The 24,972-nt window shown below is 34.3% G+C and overlaps 3 protein-coding genes and 1 long non-coding RNA gene across 9 annotated transcripts; 2 read left to right on the top strand and 2 right to left on the bottom strand.

Annotated features, from left to right (window-relative positions):
* The first annotated feature begins 5,258 nt into the window (after positions 1 to 5,258).
* LOC103857883 (delta-1-pyrroline-5-carboxylate synthase A) lies at positions 5,259 to 10,014 on the top strand. Its single transcript, XM_009135136.3, has 18 exons — positions 5,259 to 5,916; positions 6,098 to 6,169; positions 6,281 to 6,384; positions 6,528 to 6,630; positions 6,721 to 6,882; positions 6,967 to 7,244; positions 7,331 to 7,646; positions 7,741 to 7,818; positions 7,914 to 8,003; positions 8,085 to 8,171; positions 8,267 to 8,353; positions 8,444 to 8,540; positions 8,624 to 8,727; positions 8,806 to 8,881; positions 8,963 to 9,113; positions 9,216 to 9,284; positions 9,375 to 9,512; positions 9,594 to 10,014. The coding sequence occupies exons 1-18, from the start codon at positions 5,857 to 5,859 to the stop codon at positions 9,667 to 9,669; spliced, it is 2,148 nt and encodes a 715-aa protein (XP_009133384.1). The 5' UTR covers positions 5,259 to 5,856; the 3' UTR covers positions 9,670 to 10,014.
* A 545-nt stretch (positions 10,015 to 10,559) lies between these two features.
* Positions 10,560 to 13,123, bottom strand: VTC1 (mannose-1-phosphate guanylyltransferase 1). 2 transcript variants are annotated; one of them, XM_009135135.3, is made up of 4 exons: positions 12,902 to 13,123; positions 12,224 to 12,349; positions 11,847 to 12,149; positions 10,560 to 11,434 (listed from the first exon to the last, which is right to left on the bottom strand). In XM_009135135.3, the coding sequence occupies exons 2-4, from the start codon at positions 12,332 to 12,334 to the stop codon at positions 10,763 to 10,765; spliced, it is 1,086 nt and encodes a 361-aa protein (XP_009133383.1). In that variant the 5' UTR covers positions 12,335 to 12,349; positions 12,902 to 13,123; the 3' UTR covers positions 10,560 to 10,762. The 2 variants fall into 2 exon arrangements, with proteins under 2 accessions (XP_009133383.1, XP_033142645.1); XM_033286754.1 differs by having other exon boundaries at positions 12,224 to 12,371; positions 12,902 to 13,038.
* A 4,232-nt stretch (positions 13,124 to 17,355) lies between these two features.
* LOC103857880 (BTB/POZ and MATH domain-containing protein 3) lies at positions 17,356 to 21,086 on the bottom strand. Of its 3 annotated transcripts, XM_009135134.3 has the most exons (5): positions 20,106 to 21,085; positions 19,121 to 19,469; positions 18,775 to 19,051; positions 18,229 to 18,277; positions 17,356 to 17,869 (listed from the first exon to the last, which is right to left on the bottom strand). In XM_009135134.3, exons 1-4 carry the CDS (start codon positions 20,552 to 20,554, stop codon positions 18,258 to 18,260), a joined length of 1,095 nt encoding a protein of 364 aa, XP_009133382.2. In that variant the 5' UTR covers positions 20,555 to 21,085; the 3' UTR covers positions 17,356 to 17,869; positions 18,229 to 18,257. The 3 variants fall into 3 exon arrangements, with proteins under 3 accessions (XP_009133382.2, XP_009133381.2, XP_018512538.2); XM_009135133.3 differs by lacking the exon at positions 18,229 to 18,277 and having other exon boundaries at positions 20,106 to 21,078; XM_018657022.2 differs by lacking the exons at positions 17,356 to 17,869; positions 18,229 to 18,277 and adding an exon at positions 18,378 to 18,695 and having other exon boundaries at positions 20,106 to 21,086.
* A 70-nt stretch (positions 21,087 to 21,156) lies between these two features.
* LOC103857879 lies at positions 21,157 to 22,018 on the top strand. 3 transcript variants are annotated; one of them, XR_004456635.1, is made up of 3 exons: positions 21,157 to 21,312; positions 21,423 to 21,570; positions 21,661 to 22,018. It is a non-coding gene; the product is annotated as an uncharacterized LOC103857879 (long non-coding RNA). The 3 variants fall into 3 exon arrangements; XR_004456633.1 differs by having other exon boundaries at positions 21,423 to 22,018; XR_004456634.1 differs by having other exon boundaries at positions 21,157 to 21,340; positions 21,423 to 22,018.
* The last annotated feature ends 2,954 nt before the right edge of the window (positions 22,019 to 24,972 follow it).

Raw genomic sequence — 24,972 nt, 5'->3', positions numbered from 1 at the left:
TAGAATTTTAGGATAGTTAACCATTTAACCTAAACAACCAAATATAATTTTATACACTTTACTTCAAAATAAATATTAGAAACACAATAATCAATAAAATTTTAAAAACATAATTTTCCTACACTATAAAAAACTACTACGATGACGTTAAATTATGTTTGAAGATAATGATTTAAAGTTATTGATTCATTTTTTCGTCGAGTTTTTGACATTTAAATATTAATAAGTTAATGAATAAGTGAATAATGATTATTTGTTTTATGTTTTATAAATTTTATTTTTTAAAACGAAGTAGAAACAAAACTATAATCAATTCGATTAAACTGAACTAAACCGAAACAAACACAATCTAAATCAAACTAATTTTTGTTGGTTTTAGTTAAAAAAAATTGGAACCAGACTAAACTGAACCCAAACCAAATCCCAACTTAAACAGAGATTCCCACCCCCTAGTCTTTACCGTCTATTTTAACTTTACATAGTTTACTCGTTAGTTTTGGCATCTCAAACAAAATACTTCTCTTAACATTTTTGTTTTCCTCCCGAGTTACTTGTTGTTTGTGACATCTCAAAAAAAAATGAATACTTAGTTATTTTCAAGCTCTCTCCATTAACAAAAAGTAAACTATAATATTTAAAAAAATTGTAAAAAGAACAATATAAATTATATGAACAAACCGATCTTCCCCCGTGGCAATCATTGTCTCTATCAATCTTTAAATAAATAACTTATTTTATCTAAATTATTATATGGTGATTCCTCCAACTTTTCTTCCTGTATCTGCGTCTTATCACCACATACATACTTTTGAGAAACCAAAAGCCAAATTCATTTACTTCATTTGTGAAGAATATATTGTGGATACTATAAGTTTTTGTAGTCTATGTTTAAAATAAAAGATGAGATAATTTTTTATTATTATTTCGTTTCATTTTAATTGTCGTTTAAGATTTATGCATACAAATTAAAAAAATATTTAGTTTGTATATTTTTAAAATAAAAACATTACTATATATATATCTAACTAAAATTCAAATTTCAACTAATAAAAAGAAATAAAATAATAAAATTAATAAATTTTGTATTAAAATTCTAAAATAATATTTATTTTATAACGAAAATTTTACTCTATATTGACATTTAATATAAAACAGATGAAGTATTTGCTTGCATGAAGTTTAGACACGAATCAAACGGAAAAAAAAACAGTACAAGAAACTCATAAAAACTTTTTGGTTCTCACGTAATTTCAGGCTACTTAGTGCAACCGAAGTAAAATAAAAAATAACGTGATTGCACTTAACTCTTTGGACGCTCGTGACTCGTGATGGCTCTACAATGGCTGCAAAATAAAATGATTAATGCAACTACACCAGTTGAATTTCTCCAAGTGTACGTAGCATATGTTCTACAAGACATTTATATACTCCCATCACCTTATCTTATTCTTTTCTTCTTCTCTTTTGTTGGTCGAATGAAATATCTTATCTATCTAATATCTATAAGACCACAGAGAAAAATGTGTTCTTATTTTGGCCTAACGATGCCTTTTCACATACTAAAATAAATGACAACACAACATCCTCTTTTTTTTGTAGGAAGCATAACATTTTTTGAATATTGAGTAGTGTGATAAGTCTTTTGTAACAGTAAATAAATGAAGGGTTTAGGGTTGTGCATCTTTCCGGTTCCGTAAGAGGGAAAGGGTTAGGATTGGTGATCATATTTTCTTATTTTGTTAGGATTCTCTATCATTCTTTTTTTTTTAGAGAATTAAAGAACAAAATTATTACTGTTAAATTTAAAACGTAACAAATATTTCTTTTTATTCCTGCTGTTTTATTTCCGTACATTTATTTTTTATTCGTTTCTCTTGTTTTCCGAATGACCAGGCAGATCTTTTAGTTTAGATAACATACTAACAACTAAATACACAAAAAAAACAAATGAAATCCTGTTATACGACTACACGATTGGAGTTGGTGGTAAAGACTAAAAAGAGGGCACATGCGCATAGGACAAATGATTCCTCACAAACGATCAGACATCTGAGACCCTAATCTCATCAAACCACGTGCATTCCTTCCACTATTATCAAATAAAGAGAAACACAACGACCGAATATGAAAAAAAAAAATATTACTAGAAATTAGAAACTGAGGAAAACTGAGGTCGCTCTCGCTACTATCAGTATTGGAACTTGAAAGTTGGAACTGAGGTCAAAGCCTCATGCACCATTCATTGCATTTATTAAGTTTAGTGCTATTCAAGCTAGGGCTTAACATTTTATCTGCTAAATTTGATTTGATTTGTTATTAGTCTGGAGTCATCCAAAATATCCAGATATCTGTAAGTTTTCAAAGCAAATCAAATATTAAAAATAATATCTGTTAAAAAAAAACAAATCACAAATACTAAAAATTTTAGGGTTGATATCAGCTCCGGTCCGTTTTATATAGAAGTATATCATATCTACAATTAAATAGAGAGTTGTAAACATATAATTTTATCAATTTCATTTATAAAATTACTTATAAAATTATTAAATTAATAAATAAATATGAAATCTTTATAAAACTACAATTTTCCTAAAATAAATTAAATTTAAATATTTATGGAACATATAGTTTCACTAATCTTTAATTTTGTTCTATATTATGTAAAAGATGTTTTCTTAAAAACAAAATTGTATAGTTTTTTTAAAAAAAATTACTCGTATTGAATAAAGTGGACGAGATATTCGTAAATATTTATAAATTTATGAATATCCGAAAAACCATATATATGTATTTTCTGAAGCAAAACAAATAAAAAATTAGATATCCGTAATCTACAAAGCAAATCACAAATACTGAATAAGATGATACTAAGAAGAAGAAGCAGTTTTATTTGTTACACATTTAATGAAAATCCATTCACTATTCCAGTTTCATGTGCATGCATTCAAGCTAATTCTTGATGATCTACCATGTAATTTTTAAGCCCATCAGGTGCGAGTTACAAATGTAATGTACATGGTATACAACATATTTTTTTCGCAGCAGACTAGAAATATCATATTTGATTCATGTGAAATTGTGAATCCATCAGAAATGATCATTGGTTTTTAAAGGGCCAATGATATGAACGATCTGGAAAATCTCGATAAGAGCACTCATATATATTATTATATTAGTCTACATAAATTGGATTGGCCATAATCTATTTTAACATACAAATATGATATATATATTAGACTATTGATCAATAAAAATTTGGCGTTGGCCAAAAAAAGATCTATTGATATTGGATTGGCTATTACATATTTAATTTTTACCACATAAATATTTAACAAAATGAGTCATTTTCAATTTCTATATTCAAACTTTTTTGGTCAACATCCAAACAAATATTTTAAGATTTATATATTTTTATCATAGTTAGTACACAACGGTCAATTATGAATTTATGATTATGATTGATATCGATACAAGAATATTCGAATTCTCAACTTACATTTATACGATGAATCATCAAAATACAATATTCGAATTCTTAACATTTATGCGATGAATCATCAACTACTAAAATGCAACCTTTTTATGCATATCAGTCTAGTAAAGCTTTTACTTTCGTCACCACGCTTTGATAATTGATATATAGCTCAATACTGTCAACCTTGCCCAGTAAACTAACCCCGCAAATCAATATAAGGGATTTTTTCTTCTTGAAAATCAAATATCTGAACTCTGAAGATCGTAACATTCTATATATTTGTTTTGTTAGGTATTACCATATTTTATCACTTTTTCTGTATAGGAAAATATGATGACGATTCCGAGAACAAATGAGATATCTTAAGATGATAAATAAAATATCTGAAACCTGATGGATATGCATCGTTATCTTGAAAAACTAGACCTCTAAGTTTTTTTAAATTTATAGTTTTATATAATTTTGTGGATCTGGCCACTCTTTTTATTTGATCTAATCAAATAATATATAATATATAGCTCCCCGTCCTTCCTTTATATTATACTCTATCTGTTTCAAAATACATAAAATTTTAGGATTATGCATAATTATTAAAAAAATTGTTTTTTATCTTAAAAATATCATTAAAATATAAATTAAAAGTTATTTAACCAATTACAAAATAAACTACAAAATATTATTGGTTACACAGTTTTTGATAAAATGAAAAAGGTGCATTAAAAACATCATATATTTTGAAACATCAAAAACTCTCTAAAACATCATCTATTTAAAAACGGAAGAAGTATTAAGTTTTTAACATCTTCTGGATTTGTTCAATATCTTTTGGCTTTATTATAAAAAAAATACTCGTATAAAAAATTTAAAAACGACAAACCTTTAATTAATAGCTATTTTATATTTTTAATCAGCAAGACTACATAGTACAGAAGTCTATGTCAACTAATCAACCCTATAGTTCATAAGTCGATTTCAAACGGATTACACCATCAAACTTTTTACATATCTTCCAAACAACGAGATATATATAAAAAATAGGTCAGATTTCTATTGAATCGAGAAATAGGTTTGATTAAATTATTATTCATTCAGCAAGACTATATAGTACATAAGTCTATGTTAACTAATCAACCCTACAGTTCATAAGTCGATATTCAAACGGATTACACCATCGAACTTTGTTAGTACCAGGTAAATAACTTAATTATTATGTCGTACAACGATTATTAGACCATCTTAAATCCTACAACATAATTTATTTTAAATGGAACAAAAATAGAACAATGAACATAAAAACATTATTCTATTTATGTAGTAATCCTATTTTTACTCTATTTCTGAATAAAATGTGAAATAGAGTTAAAGATAAATGCACCGATCTTATTCCCAATGACAAACAACATACAAAATTAACTATCACGCTGTAATAATATAATTTATTGTACTTAGAAAAACAAATTCTAATCTTCAAGAGAGTAATGGGATTACGTAGATTGGTCAGAGAACTTCACAAAAAGGTCAAAAGAAATCATATGGTTTTGCTAATCTGATCTGTATACTTGCATCAAGGTGACATAAACTTTGAGCATAATATAAAGATATATATGTACAGACAAAAGCACACAACCAAAGAACTATAACTTTAAACATACAGAAAGCACATACTGGTAACCTTAAGCTTCATATATGTATATATACCAAGAATATATGTATGTTACATTAACCGTCCTGAAATAAAAAAAATTACAATTAAGAATTTTTTTTTCTCTTTTCCAATTTTAATTAGCGTATGAACTAATAATTATGGTGATTTAATAAGATACATCATAATCACTGCACTCAATAATGTGTAGAAATCGATGTATACTTAGCAACTAGCATAGTACAAACTAGAGATACATCAATCTTTTTTTCGTCAACTGTTTATATGTTTAACCCAAGTTTTGGTAGGCAAACAATTTATTTTGTCAGCTTCAAAAAACAAATTTATTCGATTATATCGGATTTACATTTCTCTAAAAATAAATACTTTGTTTACATTTGTGCTGTTCTAGTAATTACCCAAAATACCCACCACACGAGTAAATTATCTCATACAACGCACTCTAACATCTTTACCATACACCACCCAATCAATACGCGCCACTTCAATAATCAGGATCCAACATTCCAAATATACCCTTACACCACACGTGGCACCTCATGGTTTGGTAGCAGGATCTGACTCTCTGGGTGCAGTTGTGTTTTATTATAAAAACCCCTTCATCTCTTCCTCATTAATCTCCACACTTCCCGCAACAGACCTTAACGAGGTCACTGACGATTACCAACTGAGTTAACTCGCTCCTTAGAGGAAAAAGGTTTAGGGTAAAGGCGTTACAATGGAGGAGACAGATCGTTCACGCGCTTTCGCCAAAGACGTCAAACGCATCGTCGTTAAGGTATTATTGTCATCATCTTTCTCTCTATCAATGTTTCGTCTGCATTTTTTATTTTTAGATTTGGCTGTCGGAAAACATAAGCCTTGATCTTCAAAGAGACGAATCAGAATATTCAAAAAACATTTATTTATGGTAATTAATATTTATTTTATTTTTTGTGTTGTGGTAAATATATAAAAAGGTTGGAACAGCTGTTGTAACTGGGAAAGGTGGAAGATTGGCTCTTGGTCGCTTAGGAGCTCTCTGTGAACAGGTTTTCTTTTATTTATTTATTGTTATTAACCTAAAAGGTTTCATGAAAGACATGTGAAAATATATATAAAAATGTAAAAATTGCACCTTTAATTCTGTAAAAAAATGTCAGCTTGCGGAGTTGAACTCGGATGGATTTGAGGTGATTTTGGTGACGTCTGGTGCGGTTGGGCTTGGTCGCCAAAGGCTTCGTTACAGACAGATGATCAATAGCAGGTTAAGAAAATAATGGCTACTTTTAACCATTTTCTCCCTTTAATAGTAATTAAAAAGCGTGATGGGGCCATTTGGCTTATGTGAGATGTTGTTTTGTTCTTTGAGGTGAAAGTTTTTTTTTTTTTTTTTTTATGGGTTTGCAGTTTTGCGGATCTACAGAAGCCTCAGAGTGAGCTTGATGGGAAGGCTTGTGCTGGTGTTGGACAAAGTAGTCTTATGGCTTATTATGAGACTATGTTCGACCAGGTGAGATCCTTCTCCTTCTATGGTCTTATTTTTTTTTAGATTCTTGTGTAAATTTCCAGATATTGATGGCTTTGTTTTCTTTTTGATTAGCTGGATGTGACGGCTGCTCAACTTCTGGTGAATGACAGTAGTTTCAGAGACAAGGACTTCAGGAAGCAACTTAGTGAAACTGTCAAGTCCATGCTTGATTTGAGTGTTATTCCAATTTTCAATGAGAATGATGCTATCAGCACCAGAAGAGCCCCTTATCAGGTTTGTTTACTCTCATTTTATCCCTTTTGAACTCCCTCTATGATGTTTGAATCTTGTAGTCTAATGTTGAGCTACATTATGCAGGATTCCTCTGGCATCTTTTGGGATAACGACAGCTTAGCTGCTCTACTGGCTTTGGAACTGAAAGCTGATCTTCTCATTCTCCTGAGTGATGTCGAAGGTCTCTACACTGGTCCTCCAAGTGATCCTGACTCTAAGCTGATCCACACATTCATCAAGGAGAAACATCAAGATGAGATTACATTCGGCGACAAGTCACGGCTAGGAAGAGGAGGCATGACTGCAAAAGTGAAAGCCGCGGTTAATGCAGCTTATGCTGGGATCCCTGTCATCATAACCAGGTGTGGACACTTTTACACTTATAAATGCACAATCTAAACTTATTTTGTTTTGGATGCAAAGTTGATAATTTGTTTTGCTTTTGAAGTGGGTTTTCAACTGAGAACATAGACAAAGTCCTCAGAGGACTGCGTGTTGGAACCTTATTCCATCAAGATGCTTGTCAATGGGCTCCGGTCACAGACTCTACTGCTCGTGACATGGCAGTTGCTGCAAGGGAGAGTTCCAGAAAGCTTCAGGCCTTATCTTCAGAAGATAGGAAGCAAATTCTGTATAGTGTTGCCGATGCTCTTGAAGCAAATGTGGAAACAATCAGAGCTGAGAATGAATTAGATGTAGCTGCAGCACAAGAAGCTGGACTTGAAGAGTCAATGGTGGCACGTTTAGTTATGACACCTGCCAAGGTAAGCCAGTCTTCATCTTGTGGTATTGTGCCAATTTACATCTTTTTATGACTTTATTGTGTAATCTAAGGCTTCCTTGTTTTGTGGTTGATAGATATCGAGCCTTGCAGCTTCAGTTCGTAAGTTAGCCGATATGGAAGATCCAATCGGCCGTGTTTTAAAGAAAACTGAGGTACTCAAGAGGATATTTGTTATCATATGATCCTCCTTGGTGACATATACTAGTTGTTTATGCTAATTTTTCTTCGTGATAATTGGTTTTAACAGGTGGCAGATGGTCTTGTTTTAGAGAAGACCTCATCCCCATTAGGAGTACTCCTGATTGTTTTTGAGTCCCGACCTGATGCACTTGTCCAGGTATGTTAAGAGAGTCAATGTCCTTTCTCTTCTTAGAAATGTGAAGTTGCTGAAGCTTTCCTTTACTCACAAACCAAACAGATAGCTTCACTTGCCATCCGTAGTGGAAACGGTCTTCTACTGAAAGGTGGAAAGGAGGCTCGGAGATCAAATGCTATCTTACACAAGGTACAGCCCCATCAGAATTTATCATTATATGGCTGCCTCAAAGTTACCACTTAAAGCTCTTTTAATTAACTTAATTTCCCGGTAAATTTTTTTAGGTGATCACTGATGCAATTCCAGAGACTGTCGGTGGTAAACTCATTGGACTTGTGACTTCAAGGGAAGAGATTCCTGATTTGCTCAAGGTAAACATTATTTACAAAACTTGGAGCTGCAACAAGTGTTAATATCTTTTGTTAAAACTAGAACCCCACCATTTGCATTTTGTGCTACAGCTTGATGATGTTATAGATCTTGTGATCCCAAGAGGCAGCAACAAGCTTGTTTCCCAGATAAAAAGTACTACAAAAATCCCTGTGCTAGGTCATGCAGGTACGGTTTCAACTTTGCTTTTTTCCATAGAATTTTAGGATGGTTCTAAAGGAGTGGTGATGACTTTAATTGTGTACTTCCAGATGGAATCTGTCATGTATACGTCGACAAGGCATGTAATGTGGACATGGCAAAGCGCATAGTTTCTGATTCAAAGTTGGATTATCCAGCAGCCTGTAATGCGATGGTAAAAGAAACTCATACCTTCCCTCAAGATTTCAGTAATGCAGTGGGCTTTTTAATTACATCTTCTCTGTCTTTTCAGGAAACGCTTCTTGTGCATAAGGATCATGAGCAGAATGGTGTGCTCAATGATCTTATATTTGTTCTACAGAACAATGGTAAGTGATAGTTGTTACTGTTTATTTAGAATCATACATGTACATACCTTAAATATACTCGTGAGGTATATTTAATTGCAGGAGTCACTTTGTATGGTGGACCAAAGGCAAGTACAATACTGAACATACCACAAGCACCGACGTTCAATCATGAGTATTGTTCAAAGGCTTGCACCGTTGAAGTTGTAGAAGACGTCTATGCTGCTATTGATCACATTCACCGACATGGGAGGTAAATACTCGAACTATAACAGACATTTTTGTTTGTAATCTTTTGCATCTCGTGCTGGAGATGTTCACTCTTTGTCTTGTCTTGTAATGTTGTTGTGAGCAGTGCACACACAGACTGCATTGTGACAGAGGATCCCGAAGTTGCAGAGCTATTCCTTCGCCAAGTGGACAGGTATAATACAAAAAATCATGAACTTGCTTAGTCGATCTCAGACTTTGATTCATGTTGGTAACTGACTTTAATCTATGCGTCATTGAACAGTGCTGCTGTGTTCCACAACGCAAGCACAAGATTCTCTGATGGTTTTCGATTTGGACTTGGTGCTGAGGTGGGAATTAGCACTGGCAGGATCCATGCTCGTGGTCCAGTGGGAGTCGAAGGATTACTTACAACAAGATGGTACAGTTTAAGTGTCATAGCTTTCTATGAATTTTCATTGTGAAATGGTTTTGTAATTGTGAATGGTTGCGGTTGTTACAGGATACTGAGAGGAAATGGACAAGTTGTGGATGGAGACAATGGGATTGCTTACACCCATCAAGACATTCCCATCTAAACATAGAAGACTTTGTCTTTGTGTGTTTGTGTTGAGACTTGAAGAGAGGAGAAGAGAGGAGAGGATGAGCTTTTTGTTTCCTCTCTGCTAATATGATATCCTATTGTTATTTTTATCGAAACCCTCCCTTGTGATGTGGTTTTGATTTAGGGTTTAGAGTTTGCACCACAAATAAGTTTCTGTTTACCACTTGGTCTTGCTCATAAGTAAGATGAAGAATGTTTTATTAGCTTCTCTTGTCCAACCAAAAGAAAAAACTCGTTGTAAGGCTACCTACATCTTTCTGATTTGTCATTTTATCTGAATCTTTGGATTTGCATTGTGAACATAAGAGTCTAGCTCTTACATTTCAGACTTTCTCAGGCACTTAAAGAATTAATCTTACATTTCACTATTCCACAAACTTCTTACATTTCAAATTCGATACATCTGTTGTACGAAAGTAAGTCTTATTGTTTTTGGACATCCACATGGATATAACTTCATGCTTTCGGCACTAGTCTGAGCCTATCGAAGGGCCCATATTACTTTTACTCTCGCTTCACATTTTCAACATGTACTAAGTGCAGATCACCTTTTACTCCATCTGATTACTTGTAGAATGTCTTCTTCAGATTCTCGTCCAAACAGCTGCAGTAGGAAATGGAAAGCAACAGAACGCTATACATAACCTTTCTGCCCATTAGTATAGTGTTTTCTTTTTTTTTTTTTTTTTTTTTTTGATCAAAGTATAGTGTTTTCTTTTAGTATTCATTCACAGTTAAAGCATCAATGGCATTTCATCCGGAAAAGCCATACATCAAAACTCAAGGCTGAGTCCACTCTTCTTGGTAATAGTCTACATGTTTACTACATGTTCCCTCTTGCACTCTCTAGTTAAGTACTCGGAAAAAAGAAAAAGAATAATATTCAATTGAGAACTGTTTTGATAAGTTACAAAAAAATAGAGACAAAACACCAAATGACTAACAAGATAGATATACATCATTTTTGTTTTTACTTTATTCAAAGCCAAAGAAGAATAACAGAAGCACAAAGTTTGATAGATAAAAATACACAAAAAAAAAAACAAAAAAGGTTTCCACATAGATAATCACATAACTATCTCTGGCTTCAAGATGTTGGATTTGATCTCCTTGTGTGGCAAAACAACTCCTCCATTGGTGTATATCTCATCACACACATGAACATCTTCCCCCAAGATCGTCATGTTCTCAATCCTAGCCCACTGCCCAACCGTCGAATGCCACCCTATGATACTGCTCGAGATACACGCATGCTTCTTGATCCTCGCCCCACGCATGACCGTGCACCGTGAAAGCCTAACCCCTGACTCAACAACGCAGCCTGGACCAATGGCCACATCTGGTCCTATCAAACACCCTTCCCCAATCTTAGCGGTTTCATCCACCAGAACGTTACCAACAATGTGTGCACCAGTGGTTAGCTTGGCGGGAGACTTCTTTCTCAGAGAGTCTAAGTAGAGTCTCAGGCCCGTTATGTAATCACGGGGTTGCCCGATGTCCATCCAGAATCCTGGTAGCACCATTGCGTAGAGCCCTTGAGCTGCTGCAATCTTGGGGAAGGTCTCTTTCTCGATTGATGTCGGTCTTAGCTCGATCTTGTCGAGAACAGATGGGTTCAGAAGGTAAATCCCAGCGTTGATCTTGTTGCCTACAAAGAGTTTTGGCTTTTCCACAAACTTCTCCACTTTTCCTGTAGTTTCATCCATGACCACAACTCCATACTTGGACGGTTCATCAACCTGTAAAACCAATATACACATACCACATTAGATTAACAAATATTACATATCACCTAATAAGAGATAAATGTTCAAGAAATTGTTAGGTGGTAACTAAATTTCGTAGAGGACTAATTAGTCAAAGTAGGCCTAGGTGGATTTATGTTTTTATATTTTATACATTTACATTAGATATTTTAGTTTTTGGATTTAATAAATAAAAATATTTTAATAAATTAACATATACAAAAAAAAATAAACTAGACAAATTTTTGGATTTACACTAATTTAACATATTTAGACCAATTTAGATCAATTAAAGCCAGCTGTAACCAGTTTAAACGGATTTGAGTTGCATAAATGGACTTCAAAGAAAATCACCTAGACCTGTTTTTAGAACATTGCAAGAGATTGTTAGGTTCGATAGTCTCACCTTTGTCACCATAATGGAGGCTTCCCCACCATGAGCTTTGTGAAACTCAATCATTTCCTTGAGTGGGTACTCACTAATCACATCACTGTTGAGGACAAAGAAGGGCTCTCCAGATCCATCAACCAGTTTGTCTCTAGCTAGAGCCAGAGGACCAGCCGTACCCATAGGCTCAGTCTCTTGGGAGCAAGTGATTTTGATTTCGAGCTTTGCCTCAAAGTCTTTCAAGAAGTTAAGCATCACCTCTGGCTGGTAATTGATGGCCAGAACCACTTCATCAACCCCAACTGCCTTGAGCGCCTCTATCTACAAAAGAACACACGCTTCGGTTAAAACTAAGACAAAAGACAATAATAACTAGCAGAACATCATTACAGTACCTGGTGAAGGATCATGGGTTTGTTGGCAAAGTCAACAAGGGGCTTTGGGAAACTGAGAGTCAATGGTCTCAACCGAGTTCCGAACCCTCCAACAAGAATGAGAGCCTTCATCTTAATCCTTCTTTCCTGTAAATTGCCAAAGACAGATCTTTAGCAATGTGGTGTTGGTAGCTAAAAGATCTGAGAGTAAATCAAGTCTAAAGCCACATTGTATGAATCCATAACGTTGTGGAATTGACTAAAGAAGACCAGAAGAAGGTGAAACAGAACAGAGAGCGTTAGATGTAATGAAGGTATAGAAGCAACACAACAAGCAATACAGCAATTAGAGAGGAAGACCAATGAGTTTTAGATCCTCAAAAAAACAATAGATCAGAAACAAAATTAAAATCAGACAAAAGCTAACACCTTTGCCCAAAATTCAGACAAGAACAGCAACTCAAACCCAACTGCTGTCAAAATGTTTGCATCACGTCACTAACATTGTCAAAAATCTCAGCTTAAACCCAGATCGGTCTATCATCATAATAGTCAAAATCGCTGATCACTAAGTCAAGGACTTGAATCAATGAATCCGCAAAAACCCACCAGAATTCAAATCAGAAAGAAGGGTGAAAAGGTGAAATAAAGGACATGCAACATCACGCCGGGAGGAAAGTAAGAGACTTTAGGCATTACCTTGGAAGAGATCTCAGATCTGAAGCCTGAGAGAGAGAGAGAGGGAGAGTTGGGGTCAGGCTGAGCTGTGATCAGGAAGGAAAGAGCGTTCGTTGAGAGATGAAAGGCAAATAATTTATCAAAGGACACCCATTTGTTTGTTTATATATTACATAGCCACCGTGAAGATAACGAAACGAGTGCAGTATTTAACAAACAATAAAAATACAATTATTAATATGAATAAACCATATTGTAAAAAATTTATATGTTACCTTTGACTTTTTTTTTTGGTGGTGGAGTAAAGGTCCAACGTCGCGTATATGCTTACCAATCCCAGCTCATTTCATATCGCGATTTCGTAAGATTAGACTCATTTCAGATATATTTTTTTTAAATTGCTTTTTTTTTGTGGTATTGAAGACTTTGTGTTTGTTAGCTGTTTTTTTTTTTTTTCATTCCACAAACTAACTTTTCAATATAGATGTGTGCATATCTGTATATGTGGTGTAAATCATTTCTTTATCAACCAAGATGTATATATTATGTCATCATAGTAATATATTAAATTTAACACCGGAGCAGCAGTCAACATGAAAGTATCATATCATAACCTTCTAACAAGATTTAGTACTTATAATAATTAACTCCACTTACGTGAATAATTAAAACTGATATTCACATAATGAAGAAATGATAGAACATGGGGTAAACAGTCCACTGAAAGTCTATACATTTTGGCTCTTGGAAAAAGTTTTGTTTTCCACTCTTTTCCTCACACCAAAAGAAAAGGAAAAACTCAAATAAATCAATAAGACATATATAGAAAACCCAGGTTATAGTAAACTAATCTGAGTAGACTAGATTTGTAAATCTATTGAGGGGTTTGGTAGCCTAGATTTTCAAGAATATGCAGATTCTATTTTTGATACTGAAGTTGTGTAATGTCTCTGTAATGCGGGCCAATCTTTTGGATAAGAGCTAAGCTTCGTGGCAAAGGCTGTGAACACTAAAGAAGAGCTAAAAGGAATGGAATATACCTAATTTGATCCATCACATGTATCACACTCCTTAAATCTTTTCCAATTATTGAAAAACAGTTTCAAAAAAATATATATATATTTTCCAATTATTTTTTGCTTGTCTTCATCTTTAAATTTTTAATTCATGTGAATATATTTTTTTATTTTACGTTCTACCCCACGTTACATGACATGTTACCTTTAGCTTTATTTTCTTCTTAATACTCTGGATATTTATAAAATATAGCGGTGCAACCGACATGTTATACCTTTGTTAGTTTTCTTAATACTTTTTTATTTAATAGAGGTAGTGATCCATATAAAGTATTTAGAAGAATCTGATTTGTCTATTTAAATAATAATGTGGTTTTAACAGTTTTTAAATCAGTGTATGAATGTATGTTTATACATAATGTTTCATCATTTAACTTAAGGAAAGGATATTGTGTATGAATATATGTTTAGAATCTTGTTTCATCAGTTGAGTTTTGTTCATCTTGTACATTAACAAGTTTATATTGCAGCACATAAATAATACTATTTGCGAGAAAGAAGCATTCTGCGTAAAAAACTAGAAGGTATATAATAATTTGTTTTTTTCTATCAACTATTTCATTTCTTTAAACTAATTTAAAACCCTCTATGAAAACATCAAAACGTGATTCTGCATAATAAAAAATTGAAAGAGAGCGGTTCGGTAGGCCGCATGATTTCACATACATGCGACGGGGTTTGATGCCTGAACTTGCATATTTGTGTATTCAGTTTTCTTACACCAAACAAAAAACGGAAGAGAGAAACATACATTTTGCACAAGAAGATACATCTGGAAGGAATTTAGAGGTCTCATGGCTTCTCATAATTCCCATTGGCTGAAAAGAAAGGAACTAAGTTTTACAATCCCCTTGCAATGATCAGAAACTTCCAAAAAATTGACTATAACAAGATTCGTTTAAGCCCATCTCTAGTACATGTCACAGTAACCAAACAAAAATCCAAAATCTGCAATAAATCTAACCGTTTCAAAATGTTTTAAGAAAAAAGAAACACAAATCTATATGTTTCTAATTAGTCTACTTTGGCAAGAGAATCAAGAGTATATATTATAATTAGTATTCACTTTGTCAAAAGATTCAAATTAGCTTACGCGTTGACATATCATAATACGGGACAATTTTATGTATGCATAAATTATTTTATGTTTATGTATACTATGTGATATATATCATAGAAATGTTATAAATTTAACTGATTCTCAAGTTTACTTGTTCCTCCAATTCTATTTGGTCTTCAATTTATTGATTCATATATAAAAAAATCATTAGGGTATCTCCATCCCTATTCTATTTTTCCTCTGAAATAGAGTAAAAATAAATATGGAATAAAGAATGTTCCAATCCAATTTCATATCTCATTCCATAATGAAATTTAATTCATAAATGAAGTAATCTATTTTTTTGTTTGTTAATTACTCCATTATAGAGATAGAGTAGGATTAGAGGAATTTTACTTCATTTTCACTTTTACCCCATTTAAAAAAAAAAATAAAGTTTTACATTGGAAATACGTACTCTTATCAATAGAATAAGACTCGCTAAAAATTCATTCTTTTTATAACATTTTATGGATAAAAGCTATTTATTTCATATTATTTGATAGTAGATCTAATATTGAAGCTATATTCCATTTTTGACAAATACACGCCACCATCAAGAGAAGTGGAATAGGCTAATAGCATAGAAGAGTCGAATGATTAAAAATATATATGAAAAGGTGCCAAAGAAGGTGTGAAAATACACCAAATCAATGTCAAGAAGTAAAAGAGTTAGGCAGCCCATTGATTTAAGCCTTTAACCCACCTAACATTTGCCCATAGATTTTTGTATGTGTTTTTCTTTAACATTGGATAACACATTACATCATCATATAATTTTTAAATATATTACGTACGATGATTAACTATTTACAACATATGTAATATTGATGAACAGTTCTACGGATAAAGATTCTACGATGAAACTCTCTCTAAAACACTCGGGAGAGTTTATAACTTAAAACATCACTCTCTCTAAAACACTCGGGAGAGTTTATAACTTAAAAATAACTTTTCTAAAGACTAAAGAGTATTCCTCACTCGTTTCTTTTATCCAAAACCTTGTCTCCCACGGCTCCTAATTACATCATTATATCATTTTATAAATGGTTTTAATTTTTAAACTAAATAAATGGCTTTGGGCCTCGAAACGAAACCTTTTTCTGGGCTGCTACAAGCTATTGATATTTTATAAAGGTCTATTTTGTCAGACAAGTCGGTATATAAAGGAACTAATTTACTTATTTCACAAGAGAAATAAAGAAAAGAGAAAGCCCTAGAAACCTTGCATTTCAAGGTATCTTCAGCTGACACAAACAGAGATATCATGGCGACTTCAACGATAGGAGCAAAAAGAAAAAGACTAACTCCAGAAGAAGAAAAAAAGAGACGAGAACAGGACGAGGTGGTTACTGCTGCTTTTGCTTTAAGCCACTTCATGTTCTTGCGCGACAGAATCCAAGCTGGTAAGAAGAAGACAATCATCAAGGATGATACCGAAGAAACCCTAGACTTACTCCTCCGATGGACCAGCGATCCACCAAAAAATCTACCGGAAGCGACCACGGCAGTGTTGGGACGATGCAGCAAACCGATAAGGAAGCAGTTAACAATGAGCGACGTGAAGGGAGATCAAAACAGGCTTATGCTAAGTAAGGCGCAAGTGGACAAGAACTTCATGCCTCTTTTTGAAGAATCAGATACTCAGCTTGGGAAAGAGGGGACTAAGGTTTCGGTTTACGGACCAGACGGGAAGGCTCATGAGATGATGTTCAAGATGTGGAATGAGAAGACGCCTGTGTTGATGTCAGGATGGAACACGTTTGTGAAAGAGTATAAGCTCAGTATGTATTGCGATTTTCTCACAGTTTTGATGTTTAGGCACAAGGTGACTCGTGAGATTTGTGTCGCTATTGACTTCACTAGGCATCCTGTAGCGAGACAGTTGAGTGAGAGGATCTCAAAGATTGTCTTCAAAGGGGAGGATTAGGACTAGGGTTTTTGAAACAGAATGTGACTTTTTAGGAATGATTTAAGAGTTTTTTTTTTCTTAGAGATTAAACCCCTAGAAGATAATTAAGGGTTTAAGGTTTTAGTTAGGAATTTAATTTAGAGATTTTATAAGAAGAAATGGATAGAGTTTTTTTTGCCAATAAGTAACTATACTACTTCAGAGACATCTGAGTAATGCATAGAAGTTTTATAAGCACGTTTTGCTTCTTTAATTTGGTCTTCATTTACAAATTATGACAAAATATGTTGTTTTCATCAGGAAGCAACAATAATGGGAGATGCCAAGGGGGTAATTAGCGAATTATACAGAGTATTAGTATGTATTTACTTGAAACACAATCTATGGAGTCCTTGCTAAGTTACTTTAAATTCTTCACTTTCAAGTGTTATGGCCTTTGGTAACAGTTAAACATTTCTCCCTTTCATAAGACTGTTAATTAAGAGTGTATTATGCTTCTAAGAATCACACAAAGCCAAGTTCAAAAACTGAAGAGAACTTAAGAAGGACAAAAAAAGGAGGTCTTTTGCCTATACGCTTTATACATACTAGGAACAAATTATTCCATTGCAATAAAACTCTACCAAAGACCAGATTCGGTGTCTGCTTTGCTTCCAGATCAGTAAGAGTAAGCTGACCTGCGCAAAGTTTCATTGCATTTGGATCGGACCCCTATGTCCTCCTCCTCAGTTGCCTCGCAGCATTTGTATCATAGGCTAACACACTACTACACAGACTTCTTTTCTTGCTTGCTTGTTCACTCGTCAAGATCTTATCCCCTGCTGCAACCGTGCTCAGCAGCTCAGACAACATAGAGGGACAGCTCTGGTTCAAGTGCTTGAACCCTTCAGACTTCATTACAGCTGCACCAACACACACACATTACCTACTTTTTAGTTTTTTTTTACTGGATTCTCTTCAGGGATAATATCTTTGAAACATAATAAAAAAGTTCACCATATTTGGAAAAAAATTATACATATATCTACTGGTTTCAGTCAAGTTCAGCAAATGTATGTACTGTCTTTTAGATGTGAATACCAGCACTTGCTGAAACTCAACATTAAGACCAGGAAATAAAAAAAAACATTAAGACGAGGACATTCCTTAAACATCTCTATCTTCCAGAGTGCAAAGATAAGTTACCCATATGCCTAGGCATTGTAGACTTTAAACTGGTTGGTCTACAAAACTAGTCGAAGAAAATAAATAATTTTCGCACCTAATTGAGGACGATAAACTTCAGGCCGTCTAATCAAACATCGAGTCTCCTATATCCAAATTGAACATAAGACAAGAAACTAGAAATTTCAGTATACTAGCAAGATTAACTATAAGTAAAATATACAAAAATAACGAATTAGCTCATTGTTGAACAAAAAAAAAACGAATTAGCTCACATAACTTCGATTGATAGTAATACATTACACATCTGTAATGAATAATTATTGGAACAAGCACCACATACCAATATATACACCGAATCAAAGAAAACACACAGAACCAGATGATCAGTATACGAGAGAAACAAAAAGGCTTAAATTTCATCTGGAATCTTTATAACATATGGACTACTTCATTTTTCTCTCAATTACTCCTATTGCTTCCCAAAATCAAAGCAGGTTATTGACAAAAATTTCATGGCAGCACTCTCAAACAAAGCTTACAGCATTAGTAGTATGTATAAACCTGATATATATACGACATAGGCATATAAAAATGCAGACTGGAAAACAAAAATGAAACTCAATATATATGCAACACTCACCTCGCAAGTTTCCTGGAGATGTAACAAACTTTAAGCAGAAGGCTTTGAGCTCTGACAGTTGGTGCTGTTCAGCCAGTGCAAGTGTTGTTGCCACATTATCAACATTTAGTTTCTCACATAGAAAAACTTCGCATAACACCTTTAACCTTCCAAGGTCATAGAGGTCAGCAGCCGCCAAGAGATGTTGTATCATGTTCGTGATTAAACTCGCAGAAGCTGACCCCGTAATCTCGTGCACATCAGGGAGTCCATCGGTGTAGATGAAGCTAAGCATAGCCTATAAAATCACCACATCCCAAGTCAGTAAAACTATCCATCCACAATGTGATAATGAAAATAACATTACCTTAAAGATAGAAGGCTCGATGTCCTCTATCACTATCCTCTCCACGTTGTTGTTCCCTATTGGTCCATAGAACTGAGCTCTGAAAACCGGCGAGCGTGCTGCGAGGATGAGTTTGTGAGCTTTGTAAGTCTCGTCTCCGACTTGGAAAGCTATGTCGCAGCCAACTTCAGAATCTATCAAGTCTTTCAACCCCTGACCCATATCAGACGAGGGCAGCACAACGCCAAACTGTTTCGGAACCTCGAGCCGGGCTCTGACAACGCCAACTGTACAATTGATGACGAGAGAATCATCCTTTAAGTAATCAGAGGCTTCTAAAGCTGTTCGTCTTAAAAAGCGTTTGTAACCCCTGAAACTCGTAATGGTAAGTCATATGTTAGAAGGAGATCTCATTTTACCGTAGCTACTTGATGTAGTTCAATGGAAAGAACTCAACAAATGATGCAGAAAACGAGTTCAACTAAGTAAACACATGCAAAATGTTCCCTACTTCTGAAGTGTTTCCGACATGAAACCAATAACAACAGGTCCCTTATTAAAAAACCAACATGCAATTCAAGCACAAGACAAACATTACAGAAGTGATTCGGAAATGAAACTAATAACAGTCAGGGCCGGTCTTGTGCACAACCAGATGAAACATTCATATTCATCCTCAGATTTTAAAGAACTAATATATATATATAGGTTTGGTGACCTCTAAATTATGAAAAAAAAATATTAAGACTAATACTAAAATGTTTATAGCTTCCAAAGTCTGACAACAGTTCCTTTCTTCAAGCAGAAGACAAAACATTACAGAAATGCTTCAGACATAAAACCAATAACAACAGTTCCCTGTTTCAAGCACCGACATGCAATTCAAACAGAAGACAAACATCACAGAACTGATTCAGACATGAAACCAATAACAACACTTCCCTTCTTCAACACAAACATGCAATTCAAACAGAAGACAAAACATTACAAGAAACCAGAAACTCACCACATGCTACCTTTACACTTAAGCGTATAAGGACCACCTTCAAGCGTCCGATCAAAGTGACTATGCACCTTATGCCTCCCTTTACCACTCTGATCCATCAACGTGAGCTCGAACAAAGCCCTAATGTCGCTAGAATCACTGGCGAGCGCGATGAAGAAAGAGACGTACGCCGAGTTGTCCTCAGGGTTCTTCCCGTCGGGGTAGAAGTAGATCGCCCAGTCGTATCCGGCGATGGAGAAGACGTCGCTCTGTATGTATCTCCCTGGGCCCATGCCTTTGGCTAGAGAGTAGCCCTTGATCGTGAACTGGTGCGAACCGTTCACCGTCTCCATGACCGTTGTAGAGGTGGAATCTGAATTTGGGTGATCTGCAACCGCAGTGCTCATGTTCGCCGTCGCGTTATGAGTAGTTTTTACCGATTTTGAAATTGGTGGGTGAACGAAGTCCATGGATTGGAGATTGATAACCTATAATCTAACAATACTAAAAGGGAGATATACTCAAAGGAGAGGATGTCCACCTCAGATTAAAAAATCAGCCAATCAATAGGTGACATGTAAGCCACAAGAAAACGTTTTGATATTAGGCTTTCTCGAAGACATTTTGACATATTATAATGTTTTATTTCACGCCTTGGCCAAAACTTTCGGTAAACAGACCGACTAATCCTCTTCGTCTTTCCATTTACTTCGGAGTAATCCTGCAGTTTTGATCTCTTCATTACTCCTCTGTAACAGCGGCTTCCCACATTCAAGTCATAAGGCTTCATTATTGACTGCAACAATCGATGGCCATGCAACTGTTACGAAGCCTCAACCTCAACCTTATATAGACCTCTATTCAGAGACTCTTCTCACCTAATTCACCATAACCAAATATTCACAGCAGCATATGGCTACCATTGCCAGATTGCCAGAACGGAGAAATCAACCGGCATGGCTCTATTGCTCAATTCTTCAACAACGAATCTCCTGGCTAGGGAAAGGCGGAGCTCCGATTCCGGTTAATCTATATCTAGGAGACTAGGAAACGAAGGTGGCATGTAAGCCAGATACGGCTGTCAGAAACTGATGTCATAAAAGTGGTACGAAAACTGAAGAGAAAAATGGTGAGGATATTATTGAGAATGCGAGGCAGAGATTTGAGACAGATAGTGATGTGTGAGATGCCCTTTCGCCGGAACATTTCTGTGAAACAGCTGCTAATAGTGAGTAGAAAGAATGTTTTAATTTAACGTGAGTTGAAACAGATACATGGTTGTTGCAGACTTGCAGTGTTAAATTGTTAATGACTTTTCCACTTCTTTTGATTTTACAGATCCTGGCTTTGCGTATAGTTTCTCCTTCTTATACCTTCATCGGATACAGATCCATATCCCATCGGCTTTCTGGGATTTTCGAGGTTTTGTATAGTGTTTCATATTCCTGGGGTCATTCCCACATAAAAGACAATTGTCTCTCCGTTTGTAAGAAATTTAATCTAATCTCTTTTCAGCTTTTGAATTACACTGCTTCTCGAGGATGACAGTTTCTAATTAAATTGTGATGGTTCACAGGACAATAGTATCACAAGAAGTTACACTAGACTCGGATTATCAAGATCGACGAGTGGTTCTTGACTAAGCCTATAGTCTATTTACAATGCAAAGGAGAGAAGAAAACAGTGTTCCTGATCTGAAAATAACAAACGTGCTTTATATTTTCAGAGGCCATGAATCATGGTAGGTTCGTATTTCTCTTTCGGAATGTAGATCAATCGTGAGACAGCTGGTTTCTTGCTCATTTTTGTTCTGATTTTTATATAGCTAAAGGAAGAATTTTCGACATCTGTAAAGTTTTGTTTTTTTGTTTTTTTTTGGTCAATTGTAAGGTTTTGTTTTATCTTGACCCAGTGCAAAAAAGGCTGCATCTTTCCTTCGTTCTTATCTATTGTCCAATGTCCTTAGGATTGAGGTATTCTTACTGCATTTCTCCATTATAAAAGGCGACTAGATTATAATAGGTTGCCTTATTTTTAAGGTCATTATCATCACTGTCTTTGTGATATATCTGTTTTGGTTTTGCTATTTTCAGCCACTAACCCAACTTTAACAGAACAAAACGCTAGAGATGTGGAATCTATGAGGAAGACAGCTTTAGATATGATACATTTGATGAATGAAAATTTTGTCCTTCTGATTTCACAGCTGACACACACGTCTAAGAAAACAAATTCAATGCTGTTTTTCTCCGCCATGGAGCTCCCAAGTCAGAGGTGGTGAGTTTCCAGAACCAGTACATCTTGAGCAGCCTTTAGGATCATTTCATTGCAGTGAAATACTATCTCATCCGACTAAAACAAAACCCTTCCATGTGTTTCTCTGTTCCTTCTAGCTTTACAGTTGAATTATGTTCCCAAGGTGAATGTGATTAGGAACATCACTTGCCTATTTTGCATAGCTGAGCATACATCCCTAAAATTGTCAAAACTCTCTTTCAATTTTCAGCATCGGATGCAGAAGGTAAATCAGTTTTCTTGGACAGTTTATTTTGATTTTTTTGTTTCCACGCTGATGACTCTCCCGCTTATTTAAGGAATGATAAGTTGGCTGTTTGTTGGATAGAATATGGTATCCTCTTTGATCTAATGTGCTCGAGTTGATATGGTTTACTAGGTAAATGACCGAGAATTATCCACTTGGGATTATCCAAGAAAATCAAGAACGTGGTGCCAAAAAATGTGTTTGAGAAAGCAGAAGAGGCGAGGGATCATCGGTTGGTGGATGGATCTTGGTTAATGATGCTTTCACTTCATATAAGCCACACCATTGACTTGAGCATCCTGGCATGGAATCTTTGGCAGATGAAGAATGACACTCAAATTCAAACATAGAGAGGTAATACCAGATTGACTATTAGCGAAATGAATTTGTTGTATATCGTATCTTCTAATGACGATGTTGAACAAGAAAAACACCATAGTATAAATATCTATTTATCTTATGTTGGTTAGTCTACCATCACAACATAGTTAGCTCATCAATATTTTCGAAATTCATTCATTAATTTTTCTCTAACTGTTATAGGAGGTAAATGAAATACTGTCCCCAGAAGCAGCGGAAGCTGCATATCGCAATGACAGGTGGACAAATCATATCCAAAGGTTTGCCAAAAATGGTTGCTCAAACGCTAGCCCTTTGTTCAGCTCTTTGCTCAGTTGGCGAGTGGGTTGATTGCCTCATCTGCATGCGAGGTGTGGGCTGGCAACATTGAGCAAAACAGAGAATATGAAGCGTATTACATGATCAATTGAAGGCGCTTCCTGTTTCCGTGTTCTACAGCTTCTTAGCTCACTAACTTCCGCTATTGATGATAGCAATACTGGAACCGAAGAGGAAACAGAACACGAAGAACAAACATTGTGAAAAAACTAAATGGTATTAGAGTTCCTCAAGAACATAGCCAGTGTATCAGTATGACTGAGTTGCAGCTACAACAACCAATCCAATGTAAACCCCGGTGATCATGCCCTTGGGGTCTCTTCTTTGCCCCCTCTTTTTCAGGAACTCTGAGGTTCCTATTGAGATTTTCTTTGTCCAAGTGAGAAAATTCCAACTCCATCAATATTACAGCAGAATCATGCAAGTGTGATTGGCGGAGAAGTTACGTATGCGATCCCCATAAAATATGAAAGGACGTCTGAATGTGCAGCTTTGAGTTGAGGAATGTACTGATGCTGGTGCTCTTACAAGAGAATGAAAAAATCAGTTATTGTCAAATAATTATAGTTGACGTACGTAAACAGTTACGGTTAAATTATTCTAAATAAAAATAATTTAAATATATATTTTTCACCGAGTACTTCAATTTTATGGTGTCATATTATTAGGCTAAGACATCAATTTATCATTTAACTATTTTATATTTGATGAACATATAACTGTTTTTGGAATTACAGATTAATGAATAATTTCATCATATTGTTCCTTCTTTATATCGGAACTACAAAAAAATTGATTAATAAAGTTTGATGTGCGTACAACTATTAGATTACACTGAATCATAGAGGTTTTCCAAAAAATTAAAGTAGTATTTTATTAAGTATAATATGATCGAGAATTGGCTAAAATAGCTCTTTCATGCCAAATACTAATTTTGTTATATACTCCATGTTACATATAGAGTGTTATTTTAAGTTTTTTTTTTTGGTATAAAAAAATTGCCCTCCTACAATTCCAATAATAATTTTGAACATTAATCTATTTTTCATCGTTTTGAATAACTAATAGATTTTGATTAAATTATTTTTATTAAATTAATTACACATTAAATAAAAATATATTTGAGTATTATACAATTAAACCGAAATAAGTATAATTTATTAATGTCAAATGGTTATGTAATGGAAAAATGTCACTCTATTTCATTTTAATTGTTGTTTTAGACTTGAACACACAGATTAAGAAAACATTTAATTTTACATATATTTAAAATAAAAACATCACTACCAATACACTTAATCACATTTCAACCAATGAAAAACAAGATTGAAATATAAAATCAATAAATTTTGTATTAAATTATAAAACGATACTTATTTTAAAAGAAAAAATTAACTTCACAACGATAATTAAACTTAAACGCTTGGAGTAAAATTTATTTATATTTTGTAGTGAAACATTAAATAGCTCTTTGTCGGTGACGAAATAAAACATATGGCAAAGGATACTTGTGTTTCTTGGAAATATAAGTTTTGTATGCGTTTGGAAATATTGAGTTCTTTGTTTTAGTGGAGCTAGGGTTGTTTTAGAGCAGCTCTAACCATGACTGATAACACCAAATTCTATACAACATAAAACAACACCAAAACTAATATTTATATTATTAAT

Source organism: Brassica rapa, chromosome A03 (assembly GCF_000309985.2).
Source record: "Brassica rapa cultivar Chiifu-401-42 chromosome A03, CAAS_Brap_v3.01, whole genome shotgun sequence".
In the NCBI taxonomy this organism is placed as follows: Eukaryota; Viridiplantae; Streptophyta; class Magnoliopsida; order Brassicales; family Brassicaceae; genus Brassica; species Brassica rapa.
The sequence above is the reverse complement of the archived record's forward strand: the minus strand, read 5'-3'. Positions and strand labels throughout refer to the sequence as shown.